At 31.5% G+C, this 26,621-nt stretch overlaps 3 protein-coding genes and 1 pseudogene across 3 annotated transcripts; 2 read left to right on the top strand and 2 right to left on the bottom strand.

Moving 5' to 3' along the window:
* The first annotated feature begins 10,287 nt into the window (after nt 1-10,287).
* LOC123204137 (protein NUCLEAR FUSION DEFECTIVE 2-like) lies at nt 10,288-11,581 on the top strand. Its single transcript, XM_044620707.1, has 3 exons — nt 10,288-10,473; nt 10,568-10,659; nt 10,976-11,581. The coding sequence occupies exons 1-3, from the start codon at nt 10,408-10,410 to the stop codon at nt 11,379-11,381; spliced, it is 564 nt and encodes a 187-aa protein (XP_044476642.1). The 5' UTR covers nt 10,288-10,407; the 3' UTR covers nt 11,382-11,581.
* Nucleotides 11,582-13,562: 1,981 nt separating this feature from the next.
* Nucleotides 13,563-14,399, top strand: LOC123204674. The gene has a single exon (XM_044621456.1). The coding sequence runs from the start codon at nt 13,633-13,635 to the stop codon at nt 14,116-14,118; it is 486 nt and encodes a 161-aa protein (XP_044477391.1). The 5' UTR covers nt 13,563-13,632; the 3' UTR covers nt 14,119-14,399.
* Nucleotides 14,400-16,514: 2,115 nt separating this feature from the next.
* Nucleotides 16,515-19,103, bottom strand: LOC123204814 (annotated as a pseudogene).
* Nucleotides 19,104-22,709: 3,606 nt separating this feature from the next.
* LOC123204065 (ubiquitin-conjugating enzyme E2-23 kDa-like) lies at nt 22,710-26,621 on the bottom strand. The gene is made up of 7 exons (XM_044620612.1): nt 26,468-26,621; nt 25,389-25,463; nt 24,832-24,911; nt 24,084-24,198; nt 23,789-23,841; nt 23,447-23,575; nt 22,710-23,066 (listed from the first exon to the last, which is right to left on the bottom strand). The coding sequence occupies exons 2-7, from the start codon at nt 25,430-25,432 to the stop codon at nt 22,933-22,935; spliced, it is 555 nt and encodes a 184-aa protein (XP_044476547.1). The 5' UTR covers nt 25,433-25,463; nt 26,468-26,621; the 3' UTR covers nt 22,710-22,932.

Below are 26,621 nucleotides of genomic sequence, written 5' to 3'. Positions count from 1 at the left end.
CTACAACTATTCACCTTTGAATTTAAAGACTCCTAAATTTTGTACAATTCCAAATCGAAGAGGGATTGCCAAATATATATAAACCTCTTTCCCTTTTATTGAAACCTTAACATTTGCCACTGCTCTTCTCCCAAAACATTAAGAGAGACATTTCTTATGAGAGGAGACACATCCAACCACTATAGAGATGAAATCTAGTATGGCTAGAATGGTTGAAGAACATGGAATGGATAAAGAACCAATGGCAAGCTCCCTACAAAGAATCTAGGTAAGTAGATATGGTTTTTCGTTTGATTCATGATTCGGTTATTTCTTATGTTAGTTAAATGAATTCTTTGAATAACTATAAATAATTCTAAGAAGTCCTTGCTGTGTAACTATGAATTTTTTGTTCTCTTTAAAACAATTACAAGTTGTTCATGTATGAATTCATTTTATTGTGCCTAGTTTGATAAAGATGATAGAGCCTTATATTGCATGGTTTGTGCATAGGTTGGACTCATAAAGAAATTTCAAGGGCATATGCCCGTGCTTGACACATGCATACTCGTATGTTCCTTTACTAATTCAAGATAAATTTCAAAGAAGATAAACCATAGATGTAGGTGACATACACCCATATGTCAAATGGTGTATATTCGTATGTCTTCTTTACATGTATATACACCCATGATTCTTCATGGGGACAACTATACATAAGATGGAATAAAAGTATGTATGTGTGTCTATTTGATGTACCCCTATACCTCAATTGATTTCAAGAATGGGCACTCTAGGATTTGACCTAGAAATGATCATACGTCCACATAAAAATACGTATGCTTGTACATGACCAAAGAAACACCTATAAATAGATGAGAAAGTACAATTGTGACTTGGTTACATATAAGTTGTACATGAATTAGGAATTTGATGATTTTGATTAAAAATTAAGGCCCATTGAGGTGTCAAAAGATACCCAAAGGGTAGATACCCAAGGGAATAACTAGATATTATAGAGAGAAATCTAAGTAGTGATTAGGGTGAAAGTTAAAACGAGCCGAGGTAATATGAGACTCAAGATGCATGCATGTTAGACATCTCAGGGTCATTACAAGAGGGGATCATGAGTGCATACTCCCTACACTACCCATAGTAAGGCATATCTCCAATAGGACATTATACCCACAAGAAGGTACTAGCTCACAGTAGAGCCCAATTATGATAATGTTCAGCAATCCAATAGTGGTGTAAATGAGTGAACTGCACAATGAGTTGCTCATATGGCCAAGTGTCAAATCTTTATATTTTATCTAGTTCAAGTGACCTAATGTATAGTTATAGGACATAGCTTTCAGATGATAGTGCTTTTACTTAGAGATGATATGGTCACACCAATTAAGAATTCGAGGAGTAATTCTTTAGTAACCTTGTAAGACATAGTTTGACCCAAGAGTTATGATATATAGACTAAACATTCTCAAGTTTAGTATGAGCTATAGATATGGAATATAAACTCATTATTATCCTAATGGGAGTTTAGTGACAAATACCAGATGATAGAGTTATTATAGGTCGAGAAAAGGGTATTTTGGAGATTATATGAAAGTAAGTATTAAAGTCTCTTACTTATTAGGTTTTTTATCGCTCGCTCCTCTACTTTCATGTGTATAAATATAGGTGATTGTAATGGATGCAAGACAAGCAATTAATGGTATTTCTGCTATTTTCAATTTATGTATCAGAATTTTATGTTAATGTGTTTTGCTACACCTTATTTGACGTTCTAGATAATGTAGTTATGATTTGGACTTTTTTTATATGTTTCAGTCAGACAATAATAAAATGAGGGTATTTTGGTAATTTTGTAATGTTATATGTTATTTTAAGTATGTTTTAAAATGAATGTATACTCAAGTAATGTAAATAATGATATCTTCCTCTGAAGGGCAATACTTTTAGATGGGGGTATTACAAATTGGTATCAGAGTATGATTTTGATATCCAAATGATGACTTAAGAATATGTGTGTAGCTAAGTCGAGTTAAGAATTTAAACCCCTCATGCTATGCTAACCACTCTCGCGGTCGATCATTGTAAGTAAAATTTTATGTTACTTCCTAAGTTTATTGTAAGTAAAGTTTATGCTAAGAATATGTGTGTGGCAATGAAATCTCTATCCAACTCAATATGAGGCAACACTTTAGTATCTACATGAAACACAAACAAAATGGAGGTTGAAACTAGTCACTTAAGATTGTTATAGCTCTGTGAATAAGGAGGGTACTTTGACAAATGGGCGTTCGACTATAGTGTTTAGCAAAAGTTTTGAAATTATATTTATATAACATAATAAACGGTCATTCATGAGACATAAATAGTCATTTATCTTTGATCTTTATATCATACAATTAGTGATTTATTCAAATTAAGGACATGAATTTGGATAAAGTTTTTATCATGATTCATGTCACCATAAATAGGCATTCATGGTCCATAAACAACTTTCCAGTTTAAACAATTTTTTTCCAGTTAGTTAGTTTCATTGGGTTTTACCAGTTTTTTAATTAGTCAACAATTAGATAAAACAAGATTAGATTAATGACCAATTCCCAATTGAATTGATCAGTCCAATTTGGTTTTGATAACACTGGTTGCCAAAGTTAATAAGGGGTTTGGGAAATCGGTGCACTAAATTTGGTCAATTCTTGATTCAACCAATAGAGCCAATCTAATTTAATAACACTGGTTGTCAGTGTTAATAAAGGGCTTGAGAAAATGGTGCACCAAATCTGACCAATTCTTTGCCGCAATTGTGTGTTATCTGTCCCGGCAGTGGCAGTAATTGCAAACAAAGATCAAAGCAGTAGCTAAGGTTCATTTGAAAAAGGGCAAAATGATCATCACACTAATTTTTCAAATTTCGAGAGGATATATTACTTTTATCATCGAAATTAGATTTTAAGTGAAAATGTGATTTACATGAACCTTTCGTTGAGAATACACGTGTCCCAAAAATCACAATTCTTAATTTATTCATTTACAAAACAAGCGGTCAATCAAAGTGATGTTCTATGCTTTAAGAAAGACTACCCTGAGACAAATCGAAGAAGAATACCTAATTATCTACACAGTACAACACCAGGGCGATAGCTCTAATGCTTCACAATTGACCTACTGCTTGCGCAGCCTGAAAATTTTAGCCTGCCCCAGGATAATTCCACACAGCAGTGAGATTCTCCTACCTCAAGACGTGTAATATGAAATAGTGCTTACCAAAAACAAAATATGATACAGTGGAAGTGGCTCAATGTCCAGATCTTTAGGATTTATGGACATAATACACAGACAGTGAGGAAGAAAGAAATAAAACGCCAGAAATATAAGAACACCAAGATCAGCCTCTTCGCCAACAGGTGCTCGACGTGGGTTCACCCAGTATATCTGGCTAGAACACCATAAGCAATACATGCTTGCTATAATCAGAAGAAGTTCTATTGACTGAAATGATTCATCTCTAACTGACTTTAAGGGCTTTACTCTGCATAACAAAATTAACAAGCAATAAAGGTGGTCAACAACCAAATAAATTTCTGAAATGTAACTAAGCGATTGCATTTTCCCAAACCTGTGTATATAAATGAAGCCACCAATTAAGCAAGTGCACAGAAAGCCAACAACAAGTACAGCATCTGGGTTTATAGGTGCTCGACCCTCCCACCAACCAGTGCTTAATATCCAAGTATACATTGCTGAATGACCATTTTCCTATGCAGTTAAAGATATTTGATCCATTTATACGATTAGTAAAAAAATTCCATATGAACAGAAATTGTACCAGAAGTGACAAAGAGAAGAAAAAGAAAATGAGAGGAAAGGGGTTCAAGAATTGGCCTTTGATTCAAGCCGAAAAAGCTTGAGGAGCCTTTGGTTAAGGTAGATAAAGATTATTTTAATAATCTATCTTTTATAAATAATTAAAAGTTTTCGGTAATCTTCTATTATCAATGATGATGTAGTCGCTTATTTAATTATCAATTCTATCTTAGGTGTTAAAAAATCTTTATTTATTATTTTTTGAAACAAAAATAATTATATTCAATTAATATAATAAGTAATATAAAAAATATTTTAAAATAATTATATTTAAAGGTATTTAAGTAAAATCATATATTAATATTACTTTATTATCTCTAACCAAATATAATAATCATTTATATCTATTCATTTTCATCATTTTTTATCAAATATAGTAATAATTTATCCTTATTAATTTTTTAAATAATCTATCTTTAAGGTAATTTTTTAATTATAGTAATAAAACATTATCCAATCCAAACATACCCTAAAAGTTTATCGAAATTACTTCCTGATGGACTCTCTTATGTTACCCTTGGAAAAATTCCCACCTATGGGGGTTTTAAAAGTTTATATCTATTTATTCCATTTCAAATAGCTAAACACCAAATCACTATTTTTCACCCAAGATTTGATGAAACTACAGATTCTCATACTTAAATTTGAAAAATTCAATTTCCCACGTATCTTTTAAATTTATTAATATAATCAATTAAATTTTATATAAATTTACCAAAAAAACCATCAAATTAAATTACACTTTGCCCCCAATTTTTTAAAAATAATTTTGTACTTTAATTTATATTAATTTTAATTAAAAATATAAAAAAATGATAGTACAAATATAGATTAGAGTACCAAAGACCTATAATCGTATGTTTATAATCAAATTATAATTTCTAATAATTTTAGGCTGGTATTAAGATTTTTAAGACGGTTTTTTAATTGTGAAAAAAGATTGAGGTGTTTTCAAAGTTTTTAAAATTTCAATATATCTCTTAGTAATTTAAAAAATAATTGTTATACTCTCAAAAAAATAAACAAAACACAATAAATTAAGGGTATAAATATTATATTATAAACTATTAAAAATATAAGTTTATTTTCAAAATAATAAAGTGAATATAATAATTTTTGAAACAAAATAGGAGAAAAATATTCATTTGCCACTAATAAGTTTTTTTTTATAAAATAACATTAACACCGCAACAAAATTTTTCATAGTTTAGTTTGATAGGGGTTTCGTTGTAATAATTTAAATTTTTTAGACAAAATAACATTTAATTACACGTCTTATAATATTTGGATAAAATGATATAAATATTCATTAACTATTAAAACTAATGATTGATTTTGATAATAGATAAAAATTTCACTTTTCAAACTTAGAGGATTGGGATTGTCATTGGCCAAACGACTATTTCCCACCCAAATTATACGTTTTTGTTAAGTTTCCCCCCATTAACTTTGAAAATACCATCTACCCACCCATGGGCTGTTAAATTTAACGGAACTCTAACCCCTGAAAAATTTATCTCATTTTCCCCCCTAAAATTTTAAAAACTAACAATTTTCCCCAACCCAAGTTTTAAAAAACAGCGTTTTCCCCCTTAGGGTTTTCAATTTTTCAAAGTTAGTTTTCCGGCTCCATTTCTTTCTCTCCGGCGACCTCCAGGCGACTCCTCTTCCTCTCCGACACGACCTCCTTCCGATGATTATGCTAGGTAAGGTCATCGAGTCATCTTCATCGATGGACGAAGACGAGGTCTTCATCGACGACGAAGACTCCTCGTCGACGAAGAGTCTTCGTCGTCGACAAAGACCTCGTCTTCGTCGACGACAGTTTCCAAGATAACCGTCGGAAGGAGGCCGCACCGGAGAGGAAGAGGACTGGCCTAGAGGTCGTCAGAGAGAAAGAAAAGGCGTCGGAAAACTAACTCAGAAAATTGAAAACCCTAGGGGGAAAATACAGTTTTTTAAAACTTAGGTTAAGGAAAATTGTTAGTTTTTAGGGTTAATTTGGCCAGTAGAAAGTTACTGAAAATCATTACCCTAAAGCATTAAATTAAAGTTGGACATTTTTTTATTTTTGAGTGACATAAATAATATTTTTATCCAAAATTAAATTTTGTTAAAAAATTTGACAATGAAAAGACAAAATAATTTTATCATATATTAATTTAAAATAAAAATAAAAATACAATTGTCTTACAAATTAATCTCAAATATTTTAAATATGACAATTTAACTCTTAAAAAGTAAAAAAAAAAAAAACTTATAAATTAATCTTAAAAATCTTTTTAAATTTATATATATGTTGAAACTACTATGTAATCTCAATAATTGTAATAGAACATTTATACTTATAATTTATTATATCATGTTCAATTTTGTAGAGGTGTAACTGTCATTTAAATACTATTGAAGCATATTAATAGTTCAAATTTTTTCAAAGGACCCTAAATATTTTCAAATTTCCAATAAAGACTTGAAATTTTTCAAAAAAAAACCTTAATATTTTCAAAAATTATAGTTTACCCTCTGGTATACGATGATACGACAAAAACTGATCTATAAAAAGAGAGAAATGAGTGATGATTAAAAAAAAAGAAAATAGATAGGTTTTTATATAATTTGAATATTTAAAGGGTTTGTTTTTTAATTTTATTAATTTGGGGTTATATGACAATTTTAAAAAATAAAATAGTAGGGAAAAAATAATAATTCATTTTCTAATAATTTTTTCTTTACCATAGTTTGAAACTTGGGTGGAAAATGTAACTCAATTAACAATAAAACCATGTGTACTTTTGGATATTTTGATTATATACATTAAGTTATTTTAAATTAAAAATATTCAATTATTTATGATATTTTACCTAAATATTCAAATAGATACCATGACCACTCAGATAAAACTGAAACTCAACAACTTCGCAGAATCATTCATTTGCAATCCAAGAAAGAGAAAGAAGAGACAGATTCAGAACTGTAAGCTGACACCAAAATCGAACTCTGAAAAAACAGATTCAAGAATCTCTAACCAGCTTATTTCTTTTTACTTAGGTATGATTCGTCATCCACTTTTCATTGGTGAATGTGTTTTGGTTTTGTTAGAAGTAAATGTTTTACCCATTTATTAAAATTACAAAACTATTATTAATACTCAAATTATCAATATATTTTTATCAGTTTAAAAATATATTACTTAAGAAAATATCAAAACTCTAACCAATTTTAAAATATTTTATTTTGATTAGAATTTTGAGGATATAATATCTTTTTTCTAAATTATTGAGGGGAAAATTGAAATTTTAAAAATTTTAAAAACACCTTCAAACTTTTTTAAATTTCCAAAACCCCTTTGAAAAGTTGCTTTGACAGTCCTAACATTATAAAAAATTGTGATTGCCCTAAAACTTTTGAAAAGGAAAAATAGAAAACTCAAATTAAAAATAAAAAAATAATGAAAAAGAAAAATTTTATGCAAATTAACTTACCCGTCTTTTCAATTAATGAAATTAAAATAGAAGTGTATATCTTTCCGATAAATCTTGGGTGGGAATAGTCTTTTGGCTAGTCCTAGCCACGGGCCGATTTAGCTCATAAACTGAATTGAAACTGGCCTGTTGAAAACTAGAACTGGAACCTTCAGAATCAAAATCGAAATTAGATTCCAATGGTTTGATTCTGATTTTTATTTTTTTAAATCATCAAACCACTGGTTCATAATCGGTTCATTAACCGATAGTTAAACCACCTATTCAAAGATTCATGAATCAATTTTTTTATTTTTTAAATTAAAAAAAGAACTTTATTTGCAGGGACCCTGCAAATGTTTTGAACCATGCAAACTTAAAACATTTGCAGGGTTTCAAAACATTTGCAGGGGACTCCCCTGCATTTCTGCAATAATATGGCCATATAGACTTAGGCCTGTTTTTTTTTTTTAATTTTTTCATATAAATACTACTCAATCTTTCAACTCTCTTCTTTTTTATTCTTTTAATCTTTTAATCAAATTATCTCAAATTTAATTAAATTTTCTCTTTATTTTTATAAATTTCAATTTTAATTTTTATAATTTAATTATTATTATTTTTCTATTATACAATTTCATAATTAATTATAGAATTTATCTCTATAAATTAAAAAATCAAGTTCAAGAGGTTACGTAGGAAACTTAATTGAAAAATTATATCTAAGCCTTTTTTTATTTTTTATTTTTAATTACTATAATTATTAATTAAAAAATAAATCAAGGTCATGAATTAGAACCGACGATTCAATGTCGATTCCAAACTGTGGCCATGAATCGAAACTATTGGTTTTAAACCGGTTACAAACAGTCTTGTAACGGTTTTGGTTTAGGATTCCTATTTTTTGAATCGTGAATCAACAGTTTCAAACCAAAACTGCTATGGTTCGAATTCATGAACCGTGGCTAGGTCTACTTTTGGCCAATGCAAATGAAAACCAATTATTCAATAAAAAAGAAAGACAATTATAGTAAATCACAAACCATATTAAACTCCAAACTTTACCTCAAATAAATGGTCAAGGAAAAAGTGAGATAAAGAACCAGCGCAGACCAACAATAAGCACTGCCTCCTTGACAGGGGCACCTGCACCATATAAACCCAATACCTAATGAAACGCAACTCAATGATAAATAAATTAATTAAATCTCATCGGAAAAATAAACAACCCACCTACGCTATCACAGTAGAAATCTAGTCTCATTGAATGCAAAAATCAGTAATACATGCAATCCTATGAAGAAAATCCAAACAAAAAAAAAAAGACAAAGAAGATAATTTTTTAAAGAATTAGACTCACCCCAGAATCCGAATCAAGAAGTCCTCCAAGTAGCAAAAACCTGGAGAGCCAAGAATAGAGAACACACATAGGGAAGCCGAGAATCAAGAAATAATAAAAAGGGTGGTGAATGGCTTCGGCTATAGCGGAGCCGAACGAGTCAGAGAAGAAGGAACCGACCCATTCGAAGAAGGGGCCAATGTCGGGACCGAAGAAGGCGTTGATGGTGTAAGTTAACCCGTGGTGGGCGTTGAACCGACTGTTAGAAACTCGCATAAGTCCCAGCGCCGATCCCATCGCATACATCATGTGTGAACCTGGGCCTGGCATCACTGCCCTGTAAACGGAAACTCCGATTAAAACGAGAAGATCACCACTAATTCAACCCTTCAAACTGGTTTCAACGCCTGAAAGAGCAAGAGTTGCCCTCTCCTATCTGAGTTTCAACATAAATCATGACTGGCGTTGGTCATTAATTGAAACAGAAAAAGATAAACAATTTCCTATGAAGAGGGATTAGAATATAATAATCTCATGTGGGGTTCTGCAGAAAATTGTAAGAAACGGGGTTGGAAAACAGGGGGTGTTGGCTAGTTGATGATGGTTTGATTTGACCTGCTTATCTTTAGCTGCCTGCCTCAGACACCCGAAGGACTTAAACTAGAGCACAGCACAGCATGCATGTAGCTTTCGCTCCATTTTTCTATGTTAATTTTTAGGCCGGTTCGTTTCCCACCCAATATTTGATGAAATGACGGATCACCCATTAAGTTTGAAAAGAACTAATTTTCTACCCATTTGGCAAAATTAACGTTTAATTTTAACTGTGTTTTATGTCATCATTTTTAAATATTATAATAAAAGTATATTATGAGATATGAATGTTATTTTTTAAAGACTTACTAAAACTAAATGAATATTTTTTTATTTTATTTGAAAAATTATCATATTCATTTTATATATTTTGAAAATAAAATAAAACTTAAATAAAATTATAATATAATATTTACATATATTATTTATTATATATTTTGATTTTAGAAGTGTAACTGTCAGTTTTGAAATTATTGAAAAATTTATTAAAATTTTAAAAACTTTTTTTAAATTAAAAAAAACCATTTAAAAATTTTTTAACACTTCTAATATTTTCAAAAATCATAATTTACCCTTTATATATATGATTATATGTAATTAATACTTTTATTTATATTTATATCAGTAATTTTTTAATATTTTTAATTGAATTAATATAAATTAGGATATATAATTATTTAATAAAATTTTCAACAGGTGAAAATTTTAATAAAATTTTGAATGGATGAAAATTTGGTATTTTAAAACTTAATAGATAAAACCGTTATTTCATTAAAACTTGATAGAAACTAGTCATTTGGCCTTATAATTTTTATTTTAGCCATATTGTCAACTCTAATATATTATACCAATTTGCCTGCTCAATCCCGAATGAAAAGGCCACATAATTGGGCAAATAACTATTTCCCACTCAAGGTTAATGAAATGACTGATCCCAAATTTTAAGTTTAAAAAAATCAATTTTCCGCCGGTTTGTTTGAATGGATTCAATAGTTTTAAAAATTGCTCAAGCAACCTCTTCTTTACTGTTTTTTATTGTACTTAAAAGTATCTTCCCGCAGCAAAGGGAAAGTCATTTCTGGTAGCAGCGATTTTACACCGATAGGAGTAAAGAGAAGGAAACGATTCGACTTCGATCACGACAAGTCAGCATCAAGAATGTCTCGTCGTCGCTTTACACTCTTCACCGCAATCTTCCTCTTTGCCTTCTCCGTTCCTTTTCTGGCATATCGTCGCTTAAACCCTAATAAATTCTTTTTGCTCCGTTAACCTAACCAATCTACAAATAACTAATCAATTGTATTTTTTGTTTTTGCAGGCTGGTGCAGCAAAGGATCCTCATGATCAAAGGCTTAAATACTTATCGTCGCCATTTGAAGCCGCTTTGGAAATGCTACAGAAGCAAATCGGGCAAGTTCGATATTTTTTGTTCAGCGTCTTTTCCCTAATCTCATTTACTGAAAAAAGATTTTAAAAAAAATCACCGCAAGTTTTTGATGTTCTAAGATTCAGATTCAGCGTCTTTTCCAGGGCAACAAGAGTATATTTTACATACGACTCAGATTGTGAATTTTTCTTTTACTTTCTTTCGATTTCTGTCAAAGAAGTGGCATCATATTTTTAACATGTTTTACATTGTAGTTAGTTAAGGCATTGAGAACTAGAACAACTGGCTTTTTTCATCTAATAGAGTCTTATTCGTTTTAATTCCTCCTTCCATATTCAGCTACAATTTCAAGAGAATTGAAGTGCTTCGTCGTGCCATGACCCATCCTTCCTTCTCCGAAGAGAACAATAGGGCATTAAGCATTCTGGGCGCCAATGTCATTGAAACATCAGTGTCACTTCACATCCTACGGAAAGACATTGAGATTTCACCAAAAGATTTGAACCGCCGTATTTCAGAGATCTCCAATGTGGAATCTTCTTGTGCAATTGATGGCCTGCGATTGGGGATACATAAAGTGATTAGAGTTTCCCCCAGGACTAATTCTTCAATTCCTGCAGTTGTTTGTGGTGCTTACAGAGCAATCTTTGGTGCTATTGCCATTGATACTAACAAATCTGATGATGCTGGAAATGTGTTCTGGATTGTTCACGGTGGTGACATCGGAAGAGCTCTTGCTTTCTAAGTTGACGTTTCTGCTATCTGCTGTTCGAAGAAGTTATGCTGTGTAACTTGGGTGCTTTCATTTAGTGGAAATGCAGGTAACGCCTTTTATACATATATATATATATATATATATATATATATATATATATTTGGAATAATGTGACTGATGATACTGTTTGGTGAAAAAATTGGAAGTAAAATGGGCCTATTAAAATGCAATTTTCTGATGTTGGTGGATCTCTTTATCATGCTTTATTCTTTATGATGATGATTGAGGATTATTTTCTTTGGCTTTCGGTTAAAAAGAAAAGTTAAAGGTTCTTGTATTATGTTGGTGGATCTCTTGTGAAAGTTTAAAGTTCTTGTATTATGTTGTGCCCTTTTATGAAGTATGCCAAAATGTTGGTAAATGGAAGACAAAACATTTCTGAAAGGTAGCCAATTTTTCAGACTTTTCACCCCAATTAAAAAATATGCGGAGGATAATGTTATATGTATATAATTTTATGTATATAATTTTGAGTATATAATCGGAGATATAAATAATATGTCATCATAAAATTAGATATTATTTTATTTTTAATTTAAAATCATTCAATTTTATAATAACGGATCATTTATTGTATATTATATATATATAGTTTTATTGATATGTAAAATGACCAGATTAAGCTCGGTGTCCGTGCCAAGGAGCTAAGGCCAATGTTGATCACCTTTTATCTTTAAGCATCAACTTGCAAGTGCAATTCTTTTCAAGTTAGTGATTTTCTGACCAAAAATTGATGAAGAAGCCAGAAATAATGCCATGTGAATTGATGAAGTAATTTTGTGCTTGTTGTAATGCCAATGTCTAGATGGAGACTTCATTGCGGCAACCCTGTTGAAACCTGAGCCTAGTTTTATGTTTTATGACCAAATATTTTAAAATGTTTCCAGCCATCAGATCAGTTTAATTTTAGGCGTGCTCTCTCTGTACCAAATTGTTTTGTTAAAACAGAAAATCTGAATTATGATAGAGAAACAGGCAGTAGGAGCACATGCAGTTGGGTGGCTTGTTAGGGGTTGAAACCATGCATTGAATTATGCTATGGGCATTAGGATTTGATTCGAATCAAGTTTATTCAATTTCAAACAAATTTGAAATGTGTACGGCTCAAACAGGCTCGAGCTCAAATTCGAATTCGGTTTGAGAGTTCAATATTTTTTAGTTCAAGCTCACGTTTTAAAGGTGTTTAGTTTGTAAAACTCATGAGTCTGAAAATTTGATACAAATCAATTAAAATGATGTCGTTTTGATTAATAAACATCAAAACGACATCATTTTAGTATTGAATCAAGTTTAAAACTAGATTCAAGTTCAAACTTAAGCTCGATTCCTCTCAAACATTTTTGAAGAGAGTTTGAGTTCGGCTTGGCTTGAATCTAACCTTAAAAGGTGTATTTAGTTCAAATAATCTTTTATTATTGAAAATGAAATATTAACATATGTTAAATAACTTTTATGTGTGATAAAAATTGTTTATAATAAATAATTATTGTGTTTAGTAAAATATAATAAATAAAGTATTAACATATTATTTTAATTAAATATCCTAAAAAATATTAAATATAATTATTTTAAAATATTTTTATATTATTTATTGTATTAATTAAAAATATGTATATTTTATTAAATTAATAAATAATAATAAAATTATTTTAATAATTTTTTAATACTAAAATAATAATTTATTACTGTCACATATAATATAAAATTAATAAAAAAAATTTATATAATATACAATAAACTAAATAAAATAATGATAATAATAAAATAGATATTATATTGAATCAGATTCGTCAATTCTTTTTCTATGTGCCCAATTTTTCAACAGTGTTACTCTATTGTTTAATAATCAGATTATTATTGTTTAATAAAAACACTGTTACTCTATCCAAACGACGACGAATTGAGTGAATGTAAAATCGGCTAGTCAATGATTAGGTTCTGTAATGACGTCAATTAAACTTCATTTTAGTCTTAATTATTTGATTTAACTGTAATTATTACTAATCTTGACAGCTGGCAAATTCCGTGTGGGAATCGCATTCCGACTATCGGCCTCATCCAAAATCTGGGCCCTTCATCATTACTAAGGCTGAACCAAACATTTTCTACTCGTCTCAGCTGATTCAGCCTCACTTCAAAGCAAACGGCCCGAACTTTACAAGTGTAATTACCACAATGCCCCTACAATAATATAAAATACAAGCCCGCATCTCTGAAAACAATGGGTGCCCATCTTTTGTATATGGAGAGGGTTGAAGAAGAATCAGCAGCTGTTATGGAAGACACATCCAACTCTCTTCTCCGTAACACGTGCTGCTGTTTTAATTTCCCGTGTTTCAAATCTCGTCAATCCTCCACTGCCGGATTGCCTTGGTGGAATCGAATCCAATCACAGAACCGCTGGTGGACCCCAGCAGTCACCGCCTTTCGAAGAGTCCGAGAGTGGTCGGAGATCGTGGCCGGGCCTAAGTGGAAGACTTTCATCAGAAGATTCAACAGAAATAAAAGTAATAATGCTCACGGGAAATTCCAATACGACCCTCTGAGTTACTCCCTCAACTTCGAAGAGAACTGTAATTTGGACCACGATAATGATTTCAGCGGCTTCCGGGATTTCTCGACCAAGTACGCTCCATGTAAGTCGTCATCGACGGCAGCGACGCCGTTAGTGGGCGTTCGAGGGAGGGACGTGGCGGCGTTGGCGTGAAAATCCGCGTGAGTTAAAGGAATGAGCTGTAGCTTGGTTGCGGCGCTAAGGTGGAGCGATTTTATTTGTTACTTTAGTGGTGGCAAATTAATTAATTAAAAATTATTAGTGGTGTAAAGATAAATAATAATGCGATTGCGTGTATCTGTGTATGGTGGTGTTTGATATATTTTTATTTTTTGTATGTATCTTCTAGGAAGGGAGATATTTTTTTTTATTCCATCTCGTGAGAGTTAAGGTTAATGATTTCTTATTCATAAAATTGAAGCTTCGTCGTATTATTATAAATGTTTTATTTTATTAGTCTACGATTTGATCGGTCAATTAATTTATTTTATTATTAAATTATTATATTTTTTTAAATAATATTAAATATTTATTATAATTTTTTAAATATAAAATATAATTTTAAATATGTATTATATAAATTTAATTTTGTTAATTTTAAATGATTTTTTAATTTAATGAATTTATTAAATTTTAATTTAATTATCTGATTCGTTTAATAGAATAATTTATAATTTAATTGATTTTATCCGATTGTAAAAACTCTAATAAATATAATTATAAGTGCTATATCATGGCCTAATCTAAGAGCCTAAGGCAAGGCTAAAAGCTTTCAAACTTGAGCCATTTTGATGCGTCCCTTTACAAGCAAGACTCCTATGCCAAAGGCACGGATCCTCGTGGAGAGACAAGCAAATGGCATACTCAGACGGTGTGTGAGAATATTTTATTATTAAAATTTTATAAATATAAATAATTATTATATTTTATTAAAAAAAATAAAAAATATTTTTATATTATTATACTTAAATGTGATAGGATATTGTTATCATAAAATATTTTTTATATTATTTATTATATTAATTAAAAATATGTTATTTTTCATAAAAAAAAATTTAATAAATAAAAATATAAGTATAATAAAATCGAGAGTACTTTCATAATTTTTTAATTTCTAAGATAGAAGTGATAATAAGATTATCATCTATATTATCTGTCATATTACTATTAGTAATAGAAGATTACCTATCATAATTTTTTATTATTAACAAACTAAATAAGATAATATAAATAATAAAATATATATTATTAAAATAACATTCTTTTATTATAAATCAAACGAGTTAAATGATAGTATAAGAATATTAGATCAGATAATTCAACCAAAGTTTTTCCGCTAAGGATTAGATTTTAGAAAGACATACAATACAAACAAAACTTTATTTTATTGATAGTGGGTGGGAAAGAAATTTCCTTGCAACAAGAGAGAATGACACTAGAAAACAAACAACAAACAATTCTATTTAGATATATGACCATGTGGTCAACAGTCAAGGGACCTATAAAATTAGTAAAACCTAAGAGGAATCACTCATATTGCAATAATTCAAAGATTATAAAGAAGGTCGAAAGGGTTCACAAGGTTCTAAAATTATGAATCCATCAGGTAACAAGTTGTCATATTGTAGTTGAATGCTTGTCCAAAATTCATTTGAATACTTTTGCAAAAGTAAATTATTCAGGTTGTAAGGGTCTTGGGAATCTTCAAAGTATTGATATGATCCATTGGATGGTCTTGTATGTTCATGGTCTGAGGTTGTTCATGAGTTGACATTTGTGGTTGAGGTCATAGCTTAAGTTTCAAGAGAACTTTGGACCAACCGAATGGTGGTGGAGCCTTGATGTATGTGCCAAGTAAGTACTTATGTGATATGTCTTCTTAGAGTGTTCTGAAACAATTTTAAGGAAACATTTCCCACTGTGCATTTGATGAATAAGAAGGCCATATCTCTGGTGCTATGGTATTGTTGTATTTTGCAAGATGTTGTTGGAGGTCTCTGAATTCTTGAGGGTATTGAAAATGTTTCTTCTGGAGACTACATGACAGAAGGTTATATCCTGTGAGCTCTAGATACACTGTGGATTAATTATTGCTTGTGAAGTGTTTGGAAGCATTTGACAAAATTATTTACTATGGGGATAATCTCTACCCATTCTAGCCATTTTGTCATGTCTTTCAAGATTGTACCGATTATATTAAGCATATGAAATCCTGGGTCCAATGAACGAACCGTAACCACTACACTAAATAAATCAAGAGGAATATAAACTCATGCTCTCATACTTGACATCCCTTTCATTTGCCATGGTAAAATAGTATTGGCTAAGAATACACCATAAAAATTAAAGAACATCTACTCATAATTTCGTTTTAGGGTTTGTGATAAAGAAGAGAGTCATAATAGATGAACACTCAAATTGCCTAAGATGATGGACTTTTCTGTTGTATGACCTTAGACTGATAGGAGATCTCTGGGCCACTAATTGATACCGCATTATGTATCTTCTTCTGTTGTGTATCTATATTTGTAAACAAGCTTAGCATTCAAGTCATAGATTGATCAACTGGCCAAAAAATACACTGCAGTAACACAGACAATGAAATGAAATATTGAAAATTGTTGAATATATGAATAAATCACAAAACTATATATACGTATGTATATAAACAGGCATTTCCCAGCAAAATTCTTTCACATCAAACATGTTGCTGTAGTCAGTTGCTTGGTTCAGCATGATTCCAAGCCTATGGATCTCTCTTCTTTCTCTTGTATTGCATTGATCATTTCAGCAATCTGATTCATGGTTGGCCTTTCATTTGGAGAAGGATTTATACACTTCAATGCTACTTGTAACAAATTAACCATCCTCTCTTCATTTGCACCTTCTAAACTCAAGGCTCTGTCAAATATTTCAGCAGTCCATTCCTCTCGAACCACTGAATTCACCCATTTAGCCAAATCAAACACTCTATTCTGCACTAACTTTCCTGTTAGAAGCTCAAGAAGAATCACGCCAAAGCCATAAACATCGTTTTTGAAGGTTTCATTTTGCTACAGTTGGATTGAGCAAGAAACGATTGGTCTTGATTCTCAATTTCCGTTAGGCCATATTCACTCACACATGATTCCATGTTGTTATTGAACAAAATGTTGGTGGATTTCAGGTTACCATGAGCAATTCCATCTTCATGAAGTTTGTCGTGCATGAATGCAAGAGACTCTGCAATTCCACCTACAACTCCTAGTCTACTTCCCCAGTCAAATGATTGGCCATTTTCGGATTCTAAACACAACAATGGTGCATGGTTATATCCGTAGTAGTTAATTGCAGCTGGTATTTCGTTGTATAAAATTGATGAGATTGATATTATAATCTATAAGGACAGAAAGGCTGAAATCAACTAATCAGGACTAATTAGAGTTCCAACCTATACCTGCAGCATTTTAAGCAGCCCAGAAACTAAAAGAATTTCTTCAGTTCATTTTAAGCTGAAGTTTGATTTAGCACTGAGTCGTTCTTATTCTATTGTATTTTTCACAATGTCATAACAGCTCTAAATTTCTTAAATAAAATGAGTAAGTTATGCATAAAAAGAGAAATTACCATGAAGAAGCTTGAAGAGACTGCCATTGGGCTGATATTCATAAACCAAGAGCCTCTCTTGTTTGGAACAATAATATGCAACTGGGGGCAATACATTCGGATGCTTCACTTGGTCTATCTTCTCCATTCTTCTCTTGAAGTCTTCACATGAAATGGCCCAATCTTTTATCCTTTTCACAGCCACGATCTCCCTGTTGTCAAGCATGACCTTGTAGAGACTTCCATGTTTTCCCCTTCCAAGCAATTCAGCTGGAGCTTGAAGCAATTCTTCAAATCTTAATCCCTTCACTACAGGACTCGAAAAAACTACAAGCGATGATGGGGCAATTCCACCCTCAGCAATTGCAATGGAATACTCTGATCAATTCTCACCAGTCTTTGATCCACTTGTAGTACCACTAGGCTTACCGCTACCAGTGTCCTGTGCTACTTTCTTTACAGCATCTGCCTTCGCTTTGGGCTTCTTTGTCCTAGCAATTCTCAAAGAAAAGAACAGTAAAATAAACAGACCAATGATAACATAGCCTGAGTATAAAAGAACATGATTATTTGAATCTTTTGCTTTCTTCTCAGGTGGGGGAGTTGGTGGACAAGTACTTGATAGTGGCTTTCCACATAATCCAGGATTACCAGAAAAGCTATCAGCATTGAACCGGCCTTTGACATCAGGAATTGGACCACTGAAGTTGTTGTTGGAGACATTAAACTCTTGAAGATTGAGAAAATCGAAATCCGGTATTCCTCCACTAAGCTGATTATTTTCAACATAGAAGGTTATCAGGCCTGAAATCCGAGACACATCAGGAAGCTCGCCAAAGAAGTTATTGTTGTCTATTTCAAGCGTTTTCAAATTACTCAACTGTGATAGAGAATCAGGAAGCTTTCCAGAGAATTTGTTCCCACTTAAAAAGAGGTGAGTCAACTGTTTACAAATCGAAATGTCTTCAGCTAAAATTCCAGAAATGCTGTTTGCTTTCAGGCTCAAGACAGAAAGGGAGCTTGCCTTACAGACGGAACTGGCATCAAGAATGCCTGTGAGATTAAACCCTTCAAGAACAATTCTTTTAACAAACAGCTGCGTTGCATCATCACAAGTTACACCCACCCATTTGTCATCGCAGGGGTCTGAACTCGTGTTCCAGCCCCAATTCGGAGCTCTTACAACATTACCTGGTGAAAGTTTCTCCATGAACAAAACTAGTGCCTCTGTCACTTGCTGTAATTCAGAAGCTGCAATTGGGAAAAGAAGAAGGATCAAAATTGGCAGTGCCCAGAAGGAAGTTCGATCCATCCTTGATGGACAAGCTGAGTGTTTGCAAAATGACACTACAGTTTGCATTCTGCTTAATGAAGCTAAGAGTGATCACTGTTCACTAGTAAGACAACTGGGAAGAAACATATATGATGTCGCTGCAAATTGTCAATTAGCTGAATTTACAAAGATGACTTGTAGCTTGTAGTTGTGACTTGTCGAGGACAATAAGGACTTGCGGACATGAGGTAGCTAAATGGGCCAAATCAACATTGCAGAATCTGGAAGCCGGCAGACTGAAATAGTCAGAATGTAAGATACAATGTCACTTTTCACTGTCTTCTTAGTAGTTATTCATCCTTGTATGTATCTATAGACGATACAAATGGACCTTTCTCATTCATCCCTATCCATTAGCTTCAATTAACCGGACTAGAGAAGGGATGATCGTTACAGAGAGAAGATCGAAACCCTAGAGGAAAAATTGTGCTTTTTCAAACCTTAAGTGGGGGTGAGGAGTGGAATTGTTAGATTTTTAAATTTATAAGGGAAATGAGATAAATTTTTATTTTTTTTAATATTTTTATTAAATAATAATTTTATCTTTAATACTAACTACAAAAATTAACAGGATGAATGTTTGAGATTTTTAAAGTTAATTGGGGAGAGAGAATGGGGAATTTGGGAAAACACTAATCTTTGGTGGGAATAAGTCCTTTGGCCTATATAAAACTATATTTGACATAATTTTTCAATAAACAATTACGTATACCACTTATTTTTCATATATATATTGTTATTTTCTTTACATATTTATTGTACATATATTTTATAATTAAGTCAAATTTATAAGTAAAGATATAATTATAACAAAATCAAAATTACATTTGTAATATTTTAATATCTAAAGTAAATATAGTAATTAGATTATTCTCCAATATTACATGTAATATATTACCATTGATAATAGAAAATTATTAAAATTTTTTATTATTTAATAAATTAAAAAAATAATATAAATAATAAAAGATAAATCATCAGAGTAATATTTAAATATTTAAACAAAACTTCCCTAACAAAACAATTTTTTAATTGGTTGGAACCAAATATAATTTCATGCAGGTTGTACTCCTTGATTCGAGTAGTGTTCTTGTGCTTTAATCAACTGTAACCTACAACTTTCCATGGTTTGTGCACATGAAAGTAATAATGTATTGGCCACACCCCCCCCCCCCCCCCCCCCCCCCCCCCCCCCCCCGCAAGGTTTGATGTAATTTCAATCTCTCGCATACTAACTTTCAAAAATCTAAAATCTTATCCATAAGCCAAAATCTATTAAAACTCTTAGTTAGATATTAAAATAAAACCGTAATTTCAACAATAATATTAAAAAAACATGATTTATTATATTTTTATCCTAGGTTTTAAAAATCAACAATTTTATATCTGCCTAAAGTTTTCAAGTTTTAAAAAGTCATATTCCCCCCACTCCAAACCTAAGTTTTATTTTTCTTCTCTCTCCAGTGACGACAATCGACAAATCCATCCTAAATCGTCGTCATCGAAGTCTTTTGGCCAAGATCTTTGTTTAGGTTTGACTATCTCATCTCAACGTCGGCAAAGTCAGATTGTCTTTGTCTCATCTCCGTCACTCCAGTTTGCATATCTCTCTGTCTCTCATCCTTATCTATCTTCATCTCTTCATCAACAGAGAGAGATGAGGACGAGTCGTCTCTCCATCAATAGACAAAGAGATGGACTTCGTCTCATTTATTCATCAACATCGTCTCTTCGTCCATTGACAAAGAGAGAGAGTCAGCTATGGGCTAGGGTGGGAAAAGGAGGCCACCATCGCCGAAGAAGGAAGACAAAGAAAACCTAGGTTTTAGGGGGAGAATGTGACTTTTTAAAATTTGAAAACTTTAGGCAAGGTTGAAAGTTGTTAATTTTTAAAACTTGAGGAAAAAATATGATAAATCATTTTTTTAATATTATTGTTAAAATGATCGTTTTATCTTATATTTAACTAAAAAATTTAACAGAAATTAGATCATAGGTAAGACTTTAGGTGTTTGAAGATTGACGGGGTGAGAGTTTGAAATTACATCACATGTGGGGTGGAAACAAGTCTTTTTGCCTGATGTATTATATCAAATAACATGACCACAAAATCTAACTTGATTCGGATAAGTCTTTTGACCAATAAAAGATTATCCTATAAATTTTTTTATTAAAATTAGTAAATATAAATAATTATGGTATTTGGTAAGAGGTAATAAATAAATAATAAGATATTCTTTTATTTAGACCCAAAGACATATTCCGATCCAAGGTTTAGTGCATCCCCAAAATCTCACTCTAAGTTTTGAAAACTCAAATATTCACCTATCAACTATTAAAGTTAATCGAATCAATTAGTTACAGAGGTAAAATTGTCTTTTAATTAATAATATTAAAAAATATAAAATTTTATATTATTTTCCCCCTTTAATTTGGAAAACTAATAATATTTTTTCAAACTTAAGTTTTGAAAAGTGACATTTTCCCCTCTAGGATTTTATTTTTCCTTCTAACATTTTCGACCACCAAAATCCATCTTCGGTTCTTCAGCAAGATCTCTCTCCCTACTGACGCTTCCACTCCCTCCTAGGATTGAGCAACGCAATCCCTCTTGCGATTTGATCGCCTCCTTTGGCACAAATTGAAGCAACGCACGATCATGTCTCTGCCTCTTCAACTTCATCTCTCCAAAGTTGTTTTCGTCTCTGGACGAAGATGACTCTTTGTCTCCATTGACGAAGACGATGGCTTTGTCTCCGTTGACGATGTTGGCCAAAGCTTAAGAAGAAAGGGGAGGAAGAGAGAAATCGACAAGAGATAGCACCAGAAAAAAGAAAGAAAATTAAAAAAAAAAAAACTAGAAAAAATATGATCTTTTAAAACTTAATATTAAGAGAAAATTATTAGTTTTCTAAACTAAAGGGAAAAATTAATAAAATTTTATTATTTTTAATCTAAGGGAAAAAAGTATATACCACCTAATCTAAGGGAAAAAAGTATATATCACATGTCTAAATTAAACCCTGAAATTTGCAATAATCTATCACAATTCAGAGAGTTGCTACTATTGGAACACTTGGTTAAAAAAATAAAAAATAGCTTCAGCTCCTTGAAAGTTACATGAATAAACAATGCGAGCTTCCCATTTAAACATCAAGAATGACAGCAATTTTACTTTCCACAGGCTGAAGCTCACAGAGATCTTTTGAGATAAATGGCAAGATATGTTCCTGACTTTATTCATAGATACCATCTTAAAGCACAAATGTGCAACACATATGAAGAGAAATCATATCCGGTAGAATGAATAAAAAACAACATTCTTTACTAAGTAAAACGAACAAGTGCGAAGATAATCAATTAATATAACAATTATTAATTGATAATTTTACCCTAAAACTAACTGATTCTGTTAATTTTAATAATCTATAGGTGAGTATTTGAGTTTTCAATAGTTAACAGGTATCAGTTTGAGTTTTCAACAAATTTTAGGTGAGAATAAGTCTTTTGGACTTAAATATTTTGACATAATTATTCTAAAATATTTTTTTTATTTTACTTGTTTTATTAATCAAAATTAATATATAAAATAAAATTATAATAATATCAAAAATATTTTATTAATTTTTTAATACTAAAATGAACGTGATAATTAGAGTACTCATTCTATTATATGTCACATCATCATTGTTAATAAAAAATTACTATAACCTTATGTTACTTGACAGATCATGCAGTAATAAAAAATATATAACCCGAATAATCTTTAAATGCCTGAACCAAACATTCCTCAAAGATAAAAAAGGATGAGATAGAAGAGCCAATGTGCAATAAAAAAATAAAAACTACTTTATTGTATTTTATCTTCAATATGGGCACTCATATTCTTATATATTAAAAGAGAATTCAACTCCTGTCTTTATGGCGGGCAACATCTCTTGCATCCCTTGGTATTACATGCTACAACTAGAATATAATTGAACAGATGGTGGTGTTATAAGGATACATCTGTGCTATATCAAGTGGTTCAATCCAAGCCTCACAGATCATTATGGATCAGCATGGCCAGCAATATCATCATCACTTGAAGCATTTCCTTCGTCTTCCGTAATATCCTCATCACTCTCATCTTCAGCTGTAGAGTTCCCAATATTCTCCTTCTTAGCATATCGCTCACAGTATTCTGTTTCCAAATACAAGAATTAAGATTGTTATATATGCACAATGATGAAATAATATACTTCTGAAACAGAGCAATCCACATTTTTCTCATATAAATTAGTCCCAAAAAGCACTATATATATGTGAAAAATCCTGAGTAGGAGGTCCCTATTATGTGACGTATTATTTGGATCTTGATGATATTACAGTTATCTAGAGAGGGTTGATCTCTCTGGGCTACTGCTGAAGTATGATTGTACCGTTATAAAGTTATAGTGTCGTTATATTCCATAAGTTGTTGAACAAAAGGATACATACATACATACATATATATATATAGAGAGAGAGAGAGCGAGAGAGAGAGAGAGGAAAGAGTGGATCTATTCTAAGCAGAACTTTCACCTTTCACTTTTTGATCATACTGTTTTCGGTCCTTCATCATCAGTGAAGCTGCATCACCATTAAGTGGGTCTGAAGGATTTGGGTAAAGGAGGAGTTGCGGAAGAAAAACTTCAAAAATGTTCAATAGATCTGCAGCAACAGAAATAGTGGCCAAATGTGAAGATTCCTAGTGAAGAAACCAGAAGTGAGACAGTTCCGGAATTCCTTATAAGAGGAGTGAAAAACTATACAAAAACCATGTATATGTAAAACAGTGAAGACAAATAAAATAAATTTCCATGAGTATAAGAAAGCAGACAATCTAAATCATATAAAACAAGAAATTTCATTATTGACGGTTACCAAACATTGGGCTCCATGATTGGTTGATAACATCCAAGCATACAGAACCAGACCTGTGGTTCATAAGAAATACAGAATAGTCAGATTATCAAAGGATTTTGAAAAAAATTAAAGCAGTCACTTTCATCAAACTTATCAAAACAGTTTCAAGTTCTAAACATATGACATTTTCCATTTCTGTACCTACATCGGATATGTCATTTCTTTATTAGGACTAAATCAACAACCTATTTGAGGCAGTTTAAAGTTGGAAAGAACAATGAGAAAATTTGCTTCTGAAATATGAGTTGCTCACATCTCATCAACATTTGGGTGGTATATCTTGTTCACAAACCCAATAGAAGGAGACTTATATGGATAAGCATCAGGAAGTTCAACACGAATTTTCCAAACTCCACCTTCATAGAGGCCTGCAAGCATCACATCCATATAACAAAAAGAAATTTAAGACATAATAGTGAGGTTTGAACAGTCAATCACACCCTTAAAAGAGAGGGAGTTATTATTAAATATTGCAAAGTTTTTAGCCGGTAAATAATATGTCCTGATTGATTTTAAAAATTTGACTTCAAGTTCTTCAAAACACATATAAATCATCCTCAGATCGGATATCCAGTATCTTTCAAAAGAAATAATTACTATATAGCTGTGGCATCAACCACCTAATCTAAGGGAAAAAAGTATATATCACATGTCTAAATTAAACCCTGAAATTTGCAATAATCTATCACAATTCAGAGAGTTGCTACTATTGGAACACTTGGTTAAAAAAATAAAAAATAGCTTCAGCTCCTTGAAAGTTACATGAATAAACAATGCGAGCTTCCCATTTAAACATCAAGAATGACAGCAATTTTACTTTCCACAGGCTGAAGCTCACAGAGATCTTTTGAGATAAATGGCAAGATATGTTCCTGACTTTATTCATAGATACCATCTTAAAGCACAAATGTGCAACACATATGAAGAGAAATCATATCCGGTAGAATGAATAAAAAACAACATTCTTTACTAAGTAAAACGAACAAGTGCGAAGATAGTACTTTCTTTTGGACCATGGAACTCCACGTTAAATTCATTGAGTCCATCGTTGATAGTCTCCACATTGTAATCACTCATCATCCTGAATAAAGAAAGGCATTAAGTAAGAAGCTTAACAAAGAATATCAACACAAAACATCATTGAAAGTTGAAGCTGCAAATTGAATATGCCAGTAAGCTGTAAGAGAATTAATATATAATAAAGCCAAAAAGAATTAAGAGATTGATTACGGAAATAGACAGTCAGATCCAAATCTCATTACTTATAAAAAAGGATCACATATTACCTAAGCGAGATGGTAAACAGAGAAGGTTGATAAATATAAAACACAGATGTAAATTTGGAAATGCTACATAAATTAAAAATTTTTGCTCTTCAGACAGTCAATTTGCACCTCATTCAGATTAATCTTTACATGAGTACCAAACACCACTGGACCATAATCTATCATCTCATTAAAGTAATATTAAATTGTACAACATACATATAAAAAGGAAACAAAAAACATGATAACATATACCAGAGTATATGAATAAATAGTGATATTAAGAAACTTACAACTTCATGACATCCATATCTCTCCTTTTGCTTGGAGACGACATTTTAATCCTATTGAAAATTAAAGAGCGCAGCCTGTTGTATATCCATTAGAGGACAGAGAAATCAATATCATCTTATTTCTAAGGACCATAAAACCTCATAATAAAGAACTACTAAAGAAATAACATGTCATATATCTGCCAAAAATATTCCAATCTGTTCGTTAAAAAAAAAAAAAAAACCTCTAAACTAAACGAGATAACAACAGAAATCATCCAAGAATAAGGGCTGAACAATCAAAGATCCAGAAGGTCCAAGTAATATCAGATACCACAGATTATATCCAATGCCAAGAGCAGCAACAGAATAAATCTGGTAAGTGAATGAAATCAGCATATAGAGACATGTCGTGAAACAACCAATTGCTTTGTCGGACATAAATATCGCTTCAACATTTATTAAACCCTTATATAACATATTCAACATATCATCAAATCTAATGTTAAACAAATAACTGAGTTACATCATTTATACTATGATTCATTTACACTTCAAAGAACCTTTAAAGTACATACAGTTTAAGTTCAAGACTCTGATAAACACATAATATATTAAATCTGAACTTCATGAATACTCTTTTAGCATGTACTCACAAAAATTAATGAACAACAAAATTTTCAACCAACAAATTCATGTTCTGCAGAAGGCAAATTAAACCAATATTTAACCGATAACTAAGATCATTAAGAAGCAAAGCACAAGACCAAATTTACACCTCACAAGATCAAATAAGGTCATGAATAGAGGCTAATCCACAATGCAGCCATGACAACCACAATATTGAACACAAGAACCAAAAAATGAGATTTATAGCTTTCAACAAGAACTAATCTTAGACGAATAAGCTCAAAATCCTGCATCCATATATTTCTGTAATCAATCAGAGGTGCAAGTGATTAGAACATTAATTATCGTTCCATGTTAAAGAAGTTCGATGAAGGCCCAAAAATTAATAGAAAAACGTAATTGATTCTAAGATCTAGGCCTCGAAACTAACCAAAAGAAAAATCATAAAAGAAACGAAATTGTTATCTTACAAGAGCGGATTCAATTCGGTGAAATCAAAAGACGGCCTATACGATTTCTGATGAGCAGTCGTAAGAAACAAACAGAAAAATGAGGAAAAGAAAGGCAGAGAGAGAGAATATTTGGGGGTGATTATCAACACTCTATTCTACAAATGATATGCAA

The sequence above is a fragment of the Mangifera indica genome, chromosome 20 (assembly GCF_011075055.1).
Source record: "Mangifera indica cultivar Alphonso chromosome 20, CATAS_Mindica_2.1, whole genome shotgun sequence".
NCBI classification, from domain to species: Eukaryota; Viridiplantae; Streptophyta; class Magnoliopsida; order Sapindales; family Anacardiaceae; genus Mangifera; species Mangifera indica.
Note: the sequence above shows the minus strand (reverse complement) of the source record. Positions and strands in the feature narration are given on the sequence as shown.

Coding starts and splice junctions, on each gene's coding strand:
- LOC123204674 (XM_044621456.1), top strand. CDS start 13,633: ATGGGTGCCCATCTTTTGTATATGGAGAGGGTTGAAGAAGAATCAGCA.
- LOC123204137 (XM_044620707.1), top strand. CDS start 10,408: ATGTCTCGTCGTCGCTTTACACTCTTCACCGCAATCTTCCTCTTTGCC. Junction 10,474..10,567: donor CCTTCTCCGTTCCTTTTCTG/GCATATCGTCGC, acceptor TTGTTTTTGCAG/GCTGGTGCAGCAAAGGATCC. Junction 10,660..10,975: donor ATGCTACAGAAGCAAATCGG/GCAAGTTCGATA, acceptor TTCCATATTCAG/CTACAATTTCAAGAGAATTG.
- LOC123204065 (XM_044620612.1), bottom strand. CDS start 25,432: ATGTCGTCTCCAAGCAAAAGGAGAGATATGGATGTCATGAAGTT. Junction 23,842..24,083: donor CACCCAAATGTTGATGAGAT/GTGAGCAACTCA, acceptor TATGAACCACAG/GTCTGGTTCTGTATGCTTGG. Junction 23,067..23,446: donor GTATGATCAAAAAGTGAAAG/GTGAAAGTTCTG, acceptor ATTTGGAAACAG/AATACTGTGAGCGATATGCT.